The sequence below is a fragment of the Erythrolamprus reginae genome, chromosome 12 (assembly GCF_031021105.1).
Source record: "Erythrolamprus reginae isolate rEryReg1 chromosome 12, rEryReg1.hap1, whole genome shotgun sequence".
NCBI lineage: Eukaryota > Metazoa > Chordata > Lepidosauria > Squamata > Dipsadidae > Erythrolamprus > Erythrolamprus reginae.
Genome location: NC_091961.1, coordinates 12418397 through 12435078, shown reverse-complemented (window position 1 = coordinate 12435078; position 16682 = coordinate 12418397). Strand labels below are relative to the sequence as shown.

General features: G+C 37.8%; 1 protein-coding gene across 1 annotated transcript; it reads left to right on the top strand.

Moving 5' to 3' along the window:
- The first annotated feature begins 6593 nt into the window (after window positions 1-6593).
- Window positions 6594-16442, top strand: LOC139174747 (uncharacterized). Its single transcript, XM_070765286.1, has 2 exons — window positions 6594-6737; window positions 12849-16442. The coding sequence occupies exon 2, from the start codon at window positions 12859-12861 to the stop codon at window positions 13786-13788; it is 930 nt and encodes a 309-aa protein (XP_070621387.1). The 5' UTR covers window positions 6594-6737; window positions 12849-12858; the 3' UTR covers window positions 13789-16442.
- The last annotated feature ends 240 nt before the right edge of the window (window positions 16443-16682 follow it).

The following is a 16682-nucleotide window of genomic DNA, read 5'->3' as shown; positions in this document are numbered from 1 at the left end:
AAAGCCATAATTTTTTTAATGCTAAAAGTCTTACTCAAGTCTTTTATTTCTCTATGAAAAGTATAAAAAGCATTGGACAATGTGTGACATTTTTAATTTTTATAGAGATTTATCTATACAGTAATACCTCGTCTTACGAATTTAATTGCTTCCCGGTGGAGGTTCGTAAGGCGAAAAGTTCCTAAGACAAAACAGTGTTTCCCATAGGAAACAATGTAAATGCATGCAAGAAAAAACCTCCTGCGAAAATGGCGCTCTGCTGGGTGCCGCCGCCCAGCCATCGCCTTTTGAAACAGCCGGGGGGCTTCTCAGCATCCTACCGAACCCCAACGCCAAACCCCAACTTTTGCCAAAATTCTGGGTTCGGTGTTCGGGAGGCCACTGAGAAGCCCCACCGCCTGGCTGTCGCATTTTGAAACAGCCGGGGGGCTTCTTGGCGTTATCCCGAACGCCAAACCGAGAGGTTCGGCAAAAGTTTGGGTTCGGCATTCGGGTTCAGGAGGACGGTGAGAAGCCCCGCCGCCTGGCTGTCAGCTTTGCAAAAGAGCCGTGGAGCTGTCGGGCTGGTCAGGAGGCTCAAACAGAGTTGGGGAATCCCAATAGGGAATTCCATGGGTGGAGCTTTTATGTCACGAAGACATCTTTCCTGGCCGGCCGGCTGCCCGGGAAAGCGGCATTCTTTCTAACATGCCGCTTTCCTGTGCCGTTTCCTGGGCAGCCACCATGACAACAAGGCTTCTACTGAGGTGAGCTGCATGGTGGTGGTGGGAGGCAGAGCCAAGGGGAGGGCACGGAGCCAAGGGGAGGGTGCGCCGGCCAGCAAAGCTGGTTGCCCGGGAAAGCGGCATGCTTTTCAAATGCACTGCTTTCCTGTGCTGCTTTCTGAGCAGGAACCACCGGGGCGATGGAGGGGGGAGGGAGCCGGCTATTCAGGCACCAGGAGTCTGGTGGGAAGGTGTGGCCGACTCCCTCATGCATGAACTTCCCAGGTGAAAGGGAAAGATAGCAAGAGAAAGAGAGAGACAGCAAGTAAGCAAGAGAGAGAAAGAGAGAGAAAGAAAACAAGCAAGAGAGAGAGAGAAAAAGAGAGAAAGAAAGCAAGACAGAGAAAGAGAGAGAGAGAAAGCAAGAGAGAGAAAGAGAGAGAAAAAAAACAAAGCAAGAGAAAGAGAGAAACAAGAGAGAGAGAGAAGTGACTCTTGATTTAAAGCATATGGTAAAAAGCACCCAAATAACAACAGAGAAACCCCCCCCAGCCCTCATCTGTTTTTGGAAATGGTTCAAGAGTTCTCTCTCTCTCTCTCTCTCTCTCTCTCACACACACACACACACACACACACACACATACTCACACAAGGGAGGGAGGAGACAGGAATGGAAAAAGAGAGAAGTGAGAGGGGGAAGGAATGAGAGAAAAAGAGAGGAGGAGGGAGAAATGAGAAACAAATGAGAGAGAAAAGGGGGAGGGAGAGACAGGAGAGGTACCCAAAAATGAGACAGTGGTAGAAATTTGAGGAGGAATGATTGATTATTAAATATGGATTGACTATGGAATGATGGTAAAAGATATATTTAGGTGTTGTTTAATATTAAATATTAAATATTAATATTAGGATGTATTAATTTGTAAAATTGGTTTAGAATTATACAACTGTATAGAATTACATAGGTAAAATTAATGGAAGATACATATGATAAATGAGGGGTTCATGATATGTATTGTATGATTTAATGACTTTGCATTATGAATTTAAAATGTACTTGGAAATGTAGAAGATTGATGAGAGTGAATGTAAATGCTAAGTGCCTGAAAATTAATTGAGCTTGAAAATATTGAATGAAATTATAGCAAAGTAAATATGGAAATATATTAATTGATGCATTGGTGTTCAGATATATTTTTATAGTATTATTAGATAACTATAATACTATGATAAATATTTAAGAAATGAAGATTTTAAAGCATGGATTTATTAATAGTTGTGTTTTTGGTTTTGCTTGTTGTTTTAGTTTTAATAGTATTAGATTTTGGTTTTGTTTTATTATTAATTTCTTTTAACAAAAAAGAAGGGAATTTCCCCCCCTATTTTATTCATTCATTCATTCATTCATTCATTCATTTTGATATTTATGCCACCCAGTCCGGACAGGACTGCTGCTCAGACACTATACACTGAAAAAAAATTAGCGGGAACACTGATGGTCACTGTACAAATGGTTGTAAGCAGTGATGGGCTCCTATGGGAAGGGTCAGGAACGCAGTTCTGGTAGCAAAATTTGGAGCTCCACCCCAGAGAACCCAATTTGCACTGAAAGGTGTTGAAACAAAATGCATAAGCCACATCCACAATGTGGTAGTAAAAATTTTGGTAGCCCATTACTGGTTGTAAGTCAAGGGCTACCTGCATTAAAACTATTTGAGAACTGTTCTGCCGGCGGGTCTCAACTGCCCGTAATTAAAGGGTAATTAGTCCAGGAAGACACACACTACACGATAAAAGAAAAACTCAAAAGTTTTTATAAACAGAAAAACAGTAACAGCTTCCTTTTTAAATGTGAAAGGGATTTTCTGGTACACACAAGGCACAGGTTAAATGCAATCCAATTGCTCACCCAATAATGGGGAAATAATGGGGAAGACAACTAATTAAGACGTTTTGTAGGCTTCAAAGTGTGGCATTTCTGCAGTTCTGTAAAGTCGCATTTTATAGGGACCTCAGAATAGGAACCAGTTTCAATCAACCTGTTTTCCTCAAAATAAGACATCTTCTGATAATAAGACCGATTGGGCTTTTGAGTGTATGGCAATAAGGCCAAGCTCTTATTTCAGGTTCCAGAAAAATATGAGACAGGGTCTTATTTTCAGGGAAACACAGTACTGTATTTACTCCTGATGCCCCCTAAAATGAGAAATGAATTTGAGCAAACATTTCATAGGATAAATTGAATGATCTCATTAGATTAGGGTTAGGCAGGAAATCAATTTACCATTTACAGTATTTTGTTTACAATCAAATCTATATATTGCAGAAGTTCTCAAACTTTCAAAATATTTTAGCAATTATCTCTCTACATCGTTTATAAATCTCTGGGGCTTATCATCTTAGTTTGGGAACATCGAGATTTCTCAATATTTTATTTATGTATTTGTTTTATTAGTTTTATTTTATTAGTTTCCGAAGTGAAGCTGTCTCAACCGGGGAGAGCCAACCCCTGCCCCACCCCTGCCACAGCCGCTCGCCCAAGCCGAGTCCGCCACCCAAGAACAAGGTGCCGGTGCGGATGATGGCTCTGCCCTTTCAGGGCCTTTTCGCCGACCTCCTCAGCCCTGTGATTTGGCGGCAGGGACCTGGGGCGTGGATGTGACATTCCTGGTCCTGCTGCTCCTCAATTGAAAGCCACTGGAGCCGCCTCAGCAGTGGCCGCTATTGCGGCCACTTCTGCCTCCGCCAGGACTGGAGGTGAGGTGTAAGCCTCCCACCGAGGGCTGCCCGGCGCCCTCGGCAACATTCGATGTATAAGACGCACACAATTTTTAAACATTTTTGTGAGGTAAAAAGGTTCATCTTATACACCAAAAAATGTGGTAATTATAGTTTCCTCCAACTCTGTAGCTCTTTTCTTATTTGTTCTATTAACTTATTATAATCATCTTCTTTTAGTGTAGTGCATTTTGCTGATATCCAAATTTCCAAGTGTTTTATTTTCTTACTGTTTTCATATCTGATATTTGTTCCAATTGGTCTATTAAATTTCTAGCGCAGTTTTTAGTTATAATCTTTGTTTTGTTTTTATTGATTTTTGATCCTGTCACCTTTCCATATTCTTCTATTTGATGTATTAATTTTGGGATGGTTTTCGTGGGTTCTTCTGTTATAAAAACCAGTAATTCTTTTCTTTCTTTCCTAATTTGCATTCCTTTAATTTCTTTATCTTATCGAACTTTTATAAATAGTGTCTCAAATGTTAAAATAAATAGGACGGGATATAGGGGGCATCCCTGTCCTACCCCTTTTTCAATTTCAAATCTGACTGTTTGTTCTCCGTCTGTTCAATTAATATTCTTCAATTTTGTTTGAAATATATAGAATTAATTAATTTTACAAATTTGGGGTCAAATTTCATTCCTTCTTATTGTATCTTAATAAATCTCCAGTTTAAATTGTCAAACACTTTTTCTGCATCAAGAAGAACCAATACCATCTACTTTCCCGGGTTGTTTTCATAGTATTCGAATGTATTGTTCTCAAGTTATTTCTGACCTGTCTTTTGGGTAAAAGCCTATTTTGGTCTTGGTGTATTATTTGATCTAATTTTTTTTTTATCCTTGTTGCAAATATTGTGATAAATATTTTGTAGTCAGCATTCAAAAGAGATATTGGTCTATAGTTTTGAATTTTTTCCTTATCTTTATCTGTCTTAGGGATCAATGTTATTAGAGCCTCAGACCATGACGGTGGCAATTTCACCTGATGAACTATTTCATTAAATATTTCTAACATATTTGTTTCCATTATATTTATTTCTTGCTTAAAGAATTCAACTGGTATACCAAACCTTCTTTTATTGTTGCTTGTAATTCAGTGATTGTTATCAGTCTATTTAAGGTTTGTTGTTCTTCAGTGAGTGGCTTCATATTTACAGATTTTATAAAGTCTCTTATTTTACCCTCTTCTACCTCTTCATGTGTGTATAATTTCTTAAAGAATTCCCATTCTATATGCCCCCCCTGTTCTTTATTGTGTTGTATGATACCCTATTTATCCTCTACTTTTCTATAATTTTCCTTTCTCAATTTGTGTGCCAACCAGTGACCGGGTTTATTTTCTTGCTCAATTTTTTTTTGCTTAGCTAATTTTATTTGTTCTGCAATTTCCTCTTGCTCAATTAAAGTAATCTTATGTGTAATATGTTGTCTCTTTTCTTTAAGATATTTTCTTTCTGGGTCAGTTTGGCGATTGGTTTCTATTTGTTTTAATGTTTTAATTGTTCCTGTGGGGCTCTTTTTTCTTTATTTCTTTTTGCTACATATGAGATGGTCAAACCTCGAATGTATGCTTTGCTTGTATCCCAAATTATTTGTGGTGTTGCCTCTTCTGTTTTGTTTATTTGGAAAAATATATATAATTCTTTTTCCAGCACTTGTTTATATTGTTTTTCTTTTACATTTTTTCTGTCTATAATCCATTTAATTTGTTTTTCTTTTTTCTTCATGCTAGTGTTATGGAATTATGGATTATTAGGTTCAATCTCAATTTCTTCTACTTCATTGTTTACTGATGCTGTGTCCTGGGCCATATCTATTCTTGACCAACTATGGTGTGAGTTAGAATAGCATGTGTATTGTTGCGCTGTTTTATGTTTCTCCCTCCAAACATCTTTTAAGCCTAATTCATCACACATTTTCCAGAAGGGCTTGGGCAACTTGTTTTTATTTTTCATTTCTGAGAGAATTTAGATTTGGATATGAAACATAATATTTTTGGGAATGCTTTCAACATCAAAAGCAATATGATAATTTGTAAAAGGGCATTTTGCCAACAAGTTCCTCAGCTACCCAAACACAATCAACACAAATTAGAAGTGCCCCTAGATGGTGGCAAAGATAGGATCACATAGTACAAATGCCCCCAAAATTCTCCCACAGCTTCTCATCTCTTATCTTGTAAAGTGAATCACTGGACTTCTGAAGTGAATCAAACAGTCCTTAAACAAATCTGGCTTTCCTCATTAATTTTGCTTGTTGGAAACTAATTGGGAAGGTACATGCTGGTTGCCAAGTATCCAGATTTTGATCTTATGACTATGCTGCAATGGTTTTAAATTCAATGACCATTTGTAAGCTATTGCAAATTCAGTCATTAAACAAAGAGTTGTAAGTCAAGGACTATCTATACAGAGCAAATGGATTAATTCAATAACCAGACGGCACTCATCCACCCCTCGGCCTCTCCTTTGTGGGGTGCCACAGGGGTTTGTCCTCTCCCCCCTACTATTTAACATTTACATGAAACCATTGGGTGAGATCATCTGATGGCATGGGTGAGGGATCATCAGTATTTTGATGATATCCAGTTATATATCTCCACCCCATGCCAATTCAGTGAAATTGTCTCTTTGTACATAGTTCATTTGTGTATAACATTTCTTTTTGACTTGATGAGAGGATGTCGGCCACATGGAGTTTGTTGGTTTCCACTTGATGATGGTCGTGTCATGTCAGTGTCTTTGGATTCGTCATAACTTGAGATCCAGGCAAGGTAGAGGCCCTCAATTCAAATTAACAAACTCGGTCCTCAGTTGAAGTCAACCCACCCTGGATGATAACTCTACCTACCAATGAGAAGAAGTGTATCAGGTAGGACCAACCCTCCTTTTCTTGAAACTTAAAGCCAGAGCTTAGAAATACAGTCAAAGGTCTTGTGGTGAATGGAAAACTCTCATTCATTTCTATTTATTGTATCAAACTCAGAAGCAAGGCTGCAGGTCTTGGCTACATGCCCAAAACTCTTAAAGGTTTCCTCCCTTTCTAGGAACAGCCCCATAGAATGTGTCATTTTTAAAATCTATTTACTAGAACACAGGGTTGGTTCAGAGGCAGTTCCTAAATTGTGTAGATTCCCAAATTACTGTTACTCACAGCATCCGGAGAGTTGTGGATATAAAAAAGAACACAACCAGCCTCTTTGAGAAGAAAGAGTCTTCAAAGAGCCTCTCCTCAATTTGTTGACACGAGGGTAAGTAACTTTTCATTGATTCATGACAATTCAATGGATAAATAAATGCACACATGCCAGCCCCATTAGAGAAGCCACGGGGTTCCTATTTAGGTAAAACACCTCTGCCGTCTTTGCTGGGAAGGAGCGTGTTTCCATTCATGTTATACATCTCTCTTAAGGTGATAAACTGCTTGGAAGAACAAAGATGATTTCATGGGATTGAGGTGAATTCCACTTGGAGGACCCTGTGTTCTCCTTACATAATGCAATAGAGGAAAAACAAGAGGCAGTGAAAATATCTGAAATTTCTATTCAAGGGGCTCTGCAATGAACTGCAATCAAATCAGGCACTTCTGTTAAAAAGTCTTCACAGGTGTCTTTGATCTGGTATATTTTCTTGACTAGCAGCTGCTATATTTGGGAATTTCCCTGCCCAGAGAAGCAGAGACTGTTTTGATAGATAGAGTGAAAGCCGGATGTTCCCACTGGCCCAGCATGGTTACCTGCACTTTGTCTTTTTGATAGAGCAAAACTCCTCTTAAATAAAAAGCAAATGGAGGAAGAAAAAAAATTACAACATTAATAGTAGTTCTGGATGGGATGCAGACATGATTTGTTTGTCTATATTTTTAAAAAAGTTTTTTGTGTATGTGTATTTAGAAACCGTCCTGCCAAGACGGCTCTAAGTGTTAGGGAAGGATTGAGCAACCTCTCGCAATTCATATATGATTCAAAGATGAGACAATGTTGTTTGGGGTTTTTTTGCTTCTGGAACAGAGAATAACAGGCTTGGAAAGAACCTTGGAGATCTTCTGATCTAACCCTACCATGTTCTGTAATAAAAGTTGGCACTCAGTTTGCGATGATTTGGCACAGAGATATGATCAGCAACGGTATTAGGCATGAAACGGATGCCTGCCTTTATCAATAGATCTATAGCTAGTTGTGAAACACTTTGGTACAAATAATGACTTTAAACCAGGAGTGAATTCCAGCAGGTTCTGACAGGTTCTGGAGACCCTGTAGTGGAAATTTTGATTAGTTTGGATAACTTGTAACAGAAATTTTTAGTCATCTGGAAAACCGGCAAATACTCTGGCCCCAGAGCGAGGTGGAAATGGAGATTTTGCAATACCCCTCCCTCAGGAGTGGGGAGGGAATGTGGGTTTTGCAATATCCTTCCCCTGCCACAACCACCAGCCATGCCTACCAAGCCACACCTGCCCACCAACCACGCCCACAGAACCAGTAGTAAAAAAAATGGATTTCACCAGTGCTAGATGAACAAAATGACAGATTGTCATAGGATGACTAACATGGTGTCATCTAAGGTATGGAGAATAACACAAGTTCTTCAATTTTTCTTTACTAAAAGAGGCTTACAGCATACAAATGGATGAAAAAAAAACCCAGAGGAAGGAGGACAGGCAGACAAAAGTGAGACAAAAGTGAGAAGGACATAGTCAGAAGATACAAATAGGAAAGTGAGATACATTTGCTCTCGTTTATGAATCAACTTGTTGAATGAGATCTTTTTAATTAAGTTGCAAAGACAGACAAAACATACATTACATGTAACATTTAGTGGAGCAACAATCGCTCCTCTCAAAGTAGAAGTCATCTTTATATTTGTAATAAGTAAAAAAGAAAAGAAATTAACTCTATCATTGTTTATAAAATACTTAGAAATATTAATTGTACGATGATAAGTAAAAACACATCTAAAACATTTAAAAATATATAGAAATTTTAAGATTGTAACTTAAAATGAACTATGAAGGAAAAAAAGAGAAATAGTAGAAGAGGAAAGAAGGAGTTTATCTTTATATTGTGAATAATCACTATCTAATACAATATAACTACTAGGTACAAATATATTTAAAGTAGTGTAAAAATAAGGTTATCTCTGTTTCTTTGTATCCCACCAGATATATACCTTTTGCCAAACCTCATAAAATTCTGATTCTTCTTGGTTTTTCAACCTTCTCGTCATCATGTCAAGCTCAGCACTTTCTAAAACTTTCTTAAATATGTCTGTTTCTTTTGGGGTCTCAAAGTCTTTCCATTTTTGAGCAAAAGCTATCCTAGCTGCTACTAAAATGTGGATTATTAGATAATATATGTCTTTTTTATATTTCTTATTTGAAATAACTAATTAAAAGAATTCTGGTGTTTTCTTAATTTCTTCCTGGGTTATTTCTTTTAGCCATTTTTCACGAGAAAGCACATACCCTTTTTGTCCTCCTTGCTGTGTCCTGGGGAATAATTTTTAGGGAATTAAGTTTGGAACTCTTAGCCAACAACAAACCTTACTACGTGTTTTATTCCATTTATTCCATAAAAGATGTAAATAAGTTTCAGGATGCTAAAAAGGATGAGAGGAAGAGAGTGCTCTTAATGCTCCCCAAAATTTGGATTTGATAACAAAGAACTCATAGAGCATAGAATAACATGGTTGGAAAGGGCCTTAGAAGCCTTCTAATTCAACCTCTGCATGTGACAGGAGATCCTAAACCATTCCAAACAAATTTCTGTCTAGTCTCTCCTTGTAGACCTCCAGTTTGGATTTCTCTTTAATAATTTTCCACCCATCATTTCTTGTCCTGTCCTCAAGTTGGTCAAGTAGGTTTATGCACCCTGTGATAGTCTCTCAAATAATGGAAGTCTGCTATGACTTCTCTTTTGTTAGACTAGACATAACTACTTCCCTGAATCATATGGCTTTGTATATTAGTTTAACAAACAGTTTAATAGATTAACAGAGTTGGAAGGGACCTTGTAGGTTAGTCCAACCCCCCATTCCAGCAGAAGACCTACAATAGTTCTGACAAATGGGAGTCCAATCTCTTCATGAACGTTTCAAGTGAGGAAGTTCCCACAAATTCCAATGGCAACTTCATTTCCATTGGTTGATTATTCTCTTGATTATCCCTTGTTATTTCTAGGTTTCTAGGTTGAATCTCTCCTTGATCAGTTTCTATCCATTGTTCCTTGTCTGGCCGTCAGGTGCTCTGGAAAATAGCTTGATCCCCTCCTCTCTGTGACAACCTCTCAAACATTGGTATTGGCAAATATTGGTATAGTAGAGGCTATGAACATGTCATGAAAAAAAATCTTTGTCATTGGAGTCCATATTTATTTGAGGAGTGGAAGAAAATACTCTAATATTCTTTCCCCCCTTTCTTCATAGAATTTATAGCAATTTATAGATCTAGGAAGTCACAATGTCATACTGTTTAAGGGGTTTGTGAGTATATAAAATTATATAGCCTTACACTCTTCATTTAGGGTGACACTTTTCATTTTCCAATTCAGTTACTGAAGTTTAATATTAGAAGATACGATTTCAAAAATCGGGTTAATGTAAACAGAATGAACAGTAAAAATTTCAGAACAGGATGCCAGTACTTATGTTACAATTACATTTATAAAAAAATATAGCTAAATAGCTGCTTTTTTCTACAGCAGCTCTGACTTTCTGGATTGACATTCCTTCACTCTGTATGTTGTGCCATGTCATCAGAATGTTCTTAATTATTTAAATGCTTGCAACACACTTGCCCACATATTTTCTGGGTAAAGGCATCCTGGCCAAAAGTTGCGAAATAAATGTATTACAGTGAAAAAAACATGACTACACTTTAAAAGAAGAAATTATTGATCAAATTGTGCAACATAAAGTGTAACATAACATTCTTTCTTCCATCATTTATATTTCTAATGAAGTAATCATGGGAATGAAACACTGAGATGAGAGGCTTAAAAGAAAACAAACACAGAAAAAAAACCCCTCTAAAACTGTTTATCACAACACATTAAAGATTAAGCAAAATAATATTTTTCCCAAATCTGTTGCACTTCATTTATCATTCTGATCTGTGAATGAGATGTTCTAACCTTAACTCTAACCCTTCCCTCCCCTTTTCCTTTCCCCTTTCCTCCTGTATCGTTGTGTCTTCCAAGAGTACAGAGAGAAGTTTACAAAGGATTATATAAGCTTACTTACATAAAGATAGACACAAGAAGCAAGTATTTAAAACAATGAATTCAGAATTAAAACATACACAGTAAGAAGAAAGTAGCGTAAGTTGTATTAAATTAAAAAATACTGTTCAATGAGCATTCATGCACATGTATGCTATGTATACATATTAGAATACATATGGGAATCTTCTGCTTAAATTGACCCAGAGCAGCCTGTTAGACCCTCCTGCCATGATTCCTGAAAGAGCTCAGAGCAACATACAGGAGTCAGGTTAACAGAGAACACGCAGGTGTGGCTGAATATAATTTTTTTACAGGAGTCAAAACTCCAAGTTCAGATTTACAAGGATCACTGAGTACATTTATTCTTGCTTCACAAACTTATAAGTGTTGATTAAGACAGGAGCCATCTTCCTCCTCCTCCTTTATAACATAACACCAGGAGCAGATGTTAAAAATACAGAAAAATGTTTAACAAAATGAAAATGTATTGAGCCAATAGTTGGTGAAAGAATTGAGAAGGAGAGTTGACTAGAACTTAAAAGAAAGGCAGGGATCCAGTTTTACAACCGATGGTCCTCTGTCTTCAGTCTTCCTGTATTTTTAGGAACTGCTTAAACTTAATCATCGAACCTTGGTCAAAATTTAACTGTGCAGCCTTTCGTGTGGGTCAGAGAGGCTCACACCATTGTGGGGCTGATTGGCCCTGTAAGAAACCCCTCCCCATCTCTTTTAACAACTACTAATCGCTATCTTGGAGATTTAATCAAGTTATTTTTTAATACCGTTACACTTTTTAATCTTAAATTATTGTGATGTTGATTTTATTTCTTATATTGTGCACTGTCCAGAGCCTCTCTTTGACCGATATAAGTGGTAAATATGAAAAATACATAAATAATTTTTTTAAAAAAAATTCTATGGCAGGATCTTCATTGAAGCAGTTTTCCATAATCGTTAATTGCATCTATAATCACTAAGCATATGATAAGTAGGATAGAATAGGATAGGATAGGATAAGATAATATTCACTGTAACTGCAGAAGATGTGCTAAAGAATGCTAGAAGGACCAGTCCTTCAATATCACCCAATTCTTCGCAAAACTTACTGTTTTGGTTGTTTGATCTATTTTGTTTTTTTGTGGGAAAATGTACATAGTTCAAGCCCCGGTTTGCAAGATTTTCAGAAGTGATTTGTCCTTGCCTTCCTTTTTATAAGGATAGGTCATCCAGCTGGGTTTGTTTAATCTTGCAGTTTGAACTCTTACATTTCCATTGATTCTTGGGCTGTGGGTAAAATCATATGTGCTACATTGAAGTAGATGTAAGGATTGGGGTGTAGGAAGCCAGCCTCCCTCCTACAAGAATAAAATATTTAAGAATTAGTCTTACTTGAGCTTTTATTTTTTGTCCAGTTGAATAACTACTTAATCTTTTTAGCAAATTTCATGTGATTCCAGAAGCATATAATTTTCCTGGGTTTGGGATAATTTCCTTATTAAAGCTAATTGGTTAAGGAGACAAGAGGCTCTACAATTTCTCTTGACTGCTCATTCTACAAGCTGTCTGCCACAAATAGTTTTGGGGAAAACACTGGTCTCCTTGGTGTCTATACAGATTCTTAGTTATCCAGATTATGGCTGTCCCAAAGGTGTTTTTTTCAAGTCCATCTGCATTTAAAAGACACTCTCTTGAAGACAACAAAGTCCATATTCTCAACAGCAGGGTGGTGGTGGTGATGATGATATGACATCATCTATCTCCAATCTACCAGATTTTATCTCCAATCTACACAACCTTCTTAGAACTTGTACAACAACACATTTTAAGTAGGCTCCACACCAATTTGTACTCCTCAGGAGACCCTGATGACACAGATAAGTCTCCAGCTGGCTTTAATGACTCACTAAAAGAATGTAAATGACCAGCTGTCTGCAACAAGTATAAATCCTTCCATACCTCACCATCCAGTCAGAGCTGAAGAAGCTTCTTGGATGAGAAGTGAAATGTCTTCAAGGAAAAAACCAAAAGTTCAGTCGCCTCTTGAAAAACACTGTTGGGACTGCTCTCTTTGATAAATTTGTATCATTTGTGTCATACATGCATGTCTCTCAAACTTGATGTCTTCCCCATTTTATCTTGCAGAATTGTCGCCATGGGAAAATTCCTGTTGACCTGCTCAATTGTGATTCTCCTCATTTTGCTCCAGACGATTGTCTCCATTAGAGGAGTAAGCATCCCCTTTCGAAATGCAAATAAATTTAGCAGACCCTTTCCCCCAAATAGACCTGTTAACCCAGGTAATCTTTCACTGAAGAAGCCTGCCTACTCAAATCAGGTCAACCCTCCAAAACCACCACCTCCTCCACCTCCTCCACGGGTCAACCCTCAAAACCTAGCACATCTTCAACTATTTCCATCTGAAAAACAAGAAAATCTTCCATCATATTCGTTCAACTTCCCAAATCTACCACCTCCTCCACGGGTCAACCCTCAAAACCTAGCACATCTTCAACTATTTCCATCTGAAAAACAAGAAAATCTTCCATCATATTCGTTCAACTTCCCAAATCTACCACCTCCTCCACGGGTCAACCCTCAAAACCTAGCACATCTTCAACTATTTCCATCTGAAAAACAAGAAAATCTTCCATCATATTCGTTCAACTTCCCAAATCTACCACCTCCTCCACCTCCTCCACCGGTCAACCCTCAAAACCCAGCATATGCTCCAGGATTTCCATCCATCATTGAAAAACCAGGAAATTTTCTGTCATATTTTCTCAACCTCACAAAACAACCAGCTCCTTCACTTCCTCAATGGGACTACCCTGAAAACCCAGAATATCTTCCACAACATCTGTTCATCCATGAAAAATCAGAAGATCTTCCACCATATTCAGTCAACCTCCCAAACCTACCACCTCTTCAATGGGTCGACTCTGAAAACCCAGCATATCTCCCACCATATTCGTTGATCCCTGAAAAACCAGAAAATCCTCCACCATATTCGTTCGAGCTTCCAAAGCCACCACCTCCTCTAGAATATCCATTCATCCCTGAAATACCAGGAATTCTTCCATAATATTTGGTCAACCCCCCAAACCCACCGCTTCCTCCACCATATTCAGTCAACCCTCAAAACCCAGCATATCCTCCCAGAAAAACCAGGAAATCTTCCATCATATTCGGTCAAACCCCCAAACCCACCACATCCATCATGATATCCAGAGAACCCTAAAAATCCTGGGTCTTTCTCACATCAATCATATGATCCCCAAAATCCTCACTGGGGACAGTATAATCCCAAATCTTGGAAACCTAAACTGCCCAAGTTGAAGAATTTGAATGGAGCAGCAATTGAATGGGCAGAAGCTGTTGGAGGCTCCATTCTGGAACATGCCATGTCTAATCACCATTTTCAATTGAACAACCCGAATGAGGAGTGGTGGTGGTCCCAAAATCGCCATCGTTATTCTGAGCACATTTACTATCCCCAGTACATCCAGCCTGTTCCACAAGACATCTTTGTGAGAGACTGTGTGAACATCACAATGAAAGAATACCTTGAACCCACTGGAAATACAACAAAGGACGAGATGGAAGCCACTGTGTTGAAGCATGTGGTGACAGAAATTTTAATCAAGCAGTATCATACTTTCTCCAGTTCTTCAGAAGGAGGCAGTTCTAGACCTGATGATGGCAACCCAGTGGACTCAAAGCCAAAGGGCGATGAAGTGAACATTTGATGGCAAGCATGGTTTACAGCATTGCAAACTTGGTGCTGAAAAACCATGCATCTGGATGGACTGCAATGTTGAGCTGAACACTTTTTTGAAACTGTGATATACCGACATTAGAGTGTTTCCTACTGGTTCCTATATCGAAGTGGTGAAAAGCTGAATTATCACTTTTTAGCAATTGTGGAGAGGGATGGAGGGGGGGCTGATGGAAGTTGAGGGTTGTAGAAAGAAGACTGGAAATCACTGGTAGTCCTGGAGTTGCTGGGACTCCTGCTTGATAAACTGCTTTAGTGCCTCCTTTGTTTCAATTGTCATCCCTATCCTTCAATATGAGTGAGAGGTTTTGTCCAGTCATTAGTAATTTGTAGACTGAGAATATTGTTTGAAAGCCACATGGTTCCATGTTGTTTTCCATTCTTTGTTTTCCTTAACCTCTAAAAGGTTATTGAATACCTAAGTGGGTTTAAACCAGAGGTCTTCAAACTTGGCAACTTTAAGACTCATGGTCTTCAACTCTCAGAATTCTACAATCAGCTTAGCTGGCTGAGGAATTCTGGGAATTGAAGTCCACAAATCTTAAAATTGTCAAGTTTGGGAAGCCCTGGTTTAAACTCTAAATTGTCTACATAGATTCTCAATATCCATGTCATAGTTGGTTGTCCCAAGGTGCTTTCTCCCCTCAAAAGGCAACTGGACTTTTTTTTTTGTTTGAAAACATTTTAGTTCTAATCTAAGGAGGTCCTTGGATGAGAAGCAAAATGTTTTCAAAGAAAAAACCCAAGAAAATCTAGTTGCCTTTTGGAAAAAAAGCACCTTTGAGTTTAAATTCTAATACTATCTTTAATATTCTTTTCTGCCATGCATGGGTGTTCATATTTTATGCACATGCATCCAGTGTGCTAGAAACTTCTGTGCATGCACAGAAGCAAAAAATAGCTTCTGCCTTGTGCACAAGTGAAAAACAAGATGATGCCACTATGCGCCACTGAGAGACCTGATTCAGGGGCGGGTGTTTCTAGCCGTCCATTGCTGGTTTGGTGAGCAGTGGGAAATTCCTGCTTCTAGTTCTATACAACTAATCTGAACCGGAAGTAACAAACATACTTATACATTTTATATAAAATATATCAGTAACAAACATACTTATACATTTTATATAAAATATATCAGTAACAAACATACTTATACATTTTTATCCAATCAGTCATAATTGAACATCCTATTTTGCACCTATTTTATGCTGTTATTTATCAGTCTGTTTTCTTCATTTCTTTATACTCCCCTCCCTCTATCTCCATCTCCTCATCTACCTTCTTACTCCTTCTCTCCCTCTTCCTACTTCCCTCCACTCCTCTTCTCCCTTCACCTTTCTACTTCCTCTTTCTCCCTTTTCCCCTTTCCCTGAGTGATTCTTATCCTAATTCATCTTATAGTTAACAGACTGATAACATATTCCTGCACATCTTTAAGCTATCGCTATCTCTTCAAAAATCATAATTTTTATATCATTTCTATTCATTTATCTCTTTATTCTAGGTATATACTGTTGGTCTAATGATGCCTCCTTAAAATCTAATTTTGTCACCTGGGTCTCACACCATTTATTCTCCATTTTCTTCTTTTTTATTCATTCTGATTTAATTTCTATATATATTCATTTATACTCATTTTCTAGTTCTCAAGTTTACCCATACATTATAAAATTCTGTGTCTTCCTTATCTTTAATTTTCATTGTCAGTCTATTCATCTGTGCACAGTCCAAAAATTTCTTGAGTACTTCTCCTTCAGATGGGATTTTGGCTGCTTTCTATTTTTATGCAAATGCAATTGTAGCTGCTGTCACCACATGCACGATTAAGTATGTATCTTCTTTATTAAATTTCTCATTTGTTATCTAAGGAATGCTGATTACGCTGACTTTGGCGCCTTTGCTGGACATTGTTTATGTTTAGCTCTGAAGAGAAAAATAAATCTTTTTTCCTTGCTATTTTAAAATCTGCTTTTCATTATGTGTGTTTATCAATAAAGAGTTTGATTTTGTCATAAAATAATGGATTTTTGGGTCAGTGGGTTCACTCTGAGGGCCGTGCACAGAACACAGATTATTCATTCCACTTAATAACAAAGCTGGACCCATTTGGATCCAGAATCTTGGATTTTATATACACAAGTAATAGACTTGTATTGCTAGGAATAATTTAACATAGTACAAATGTTTATTTCTCATATTTTTTA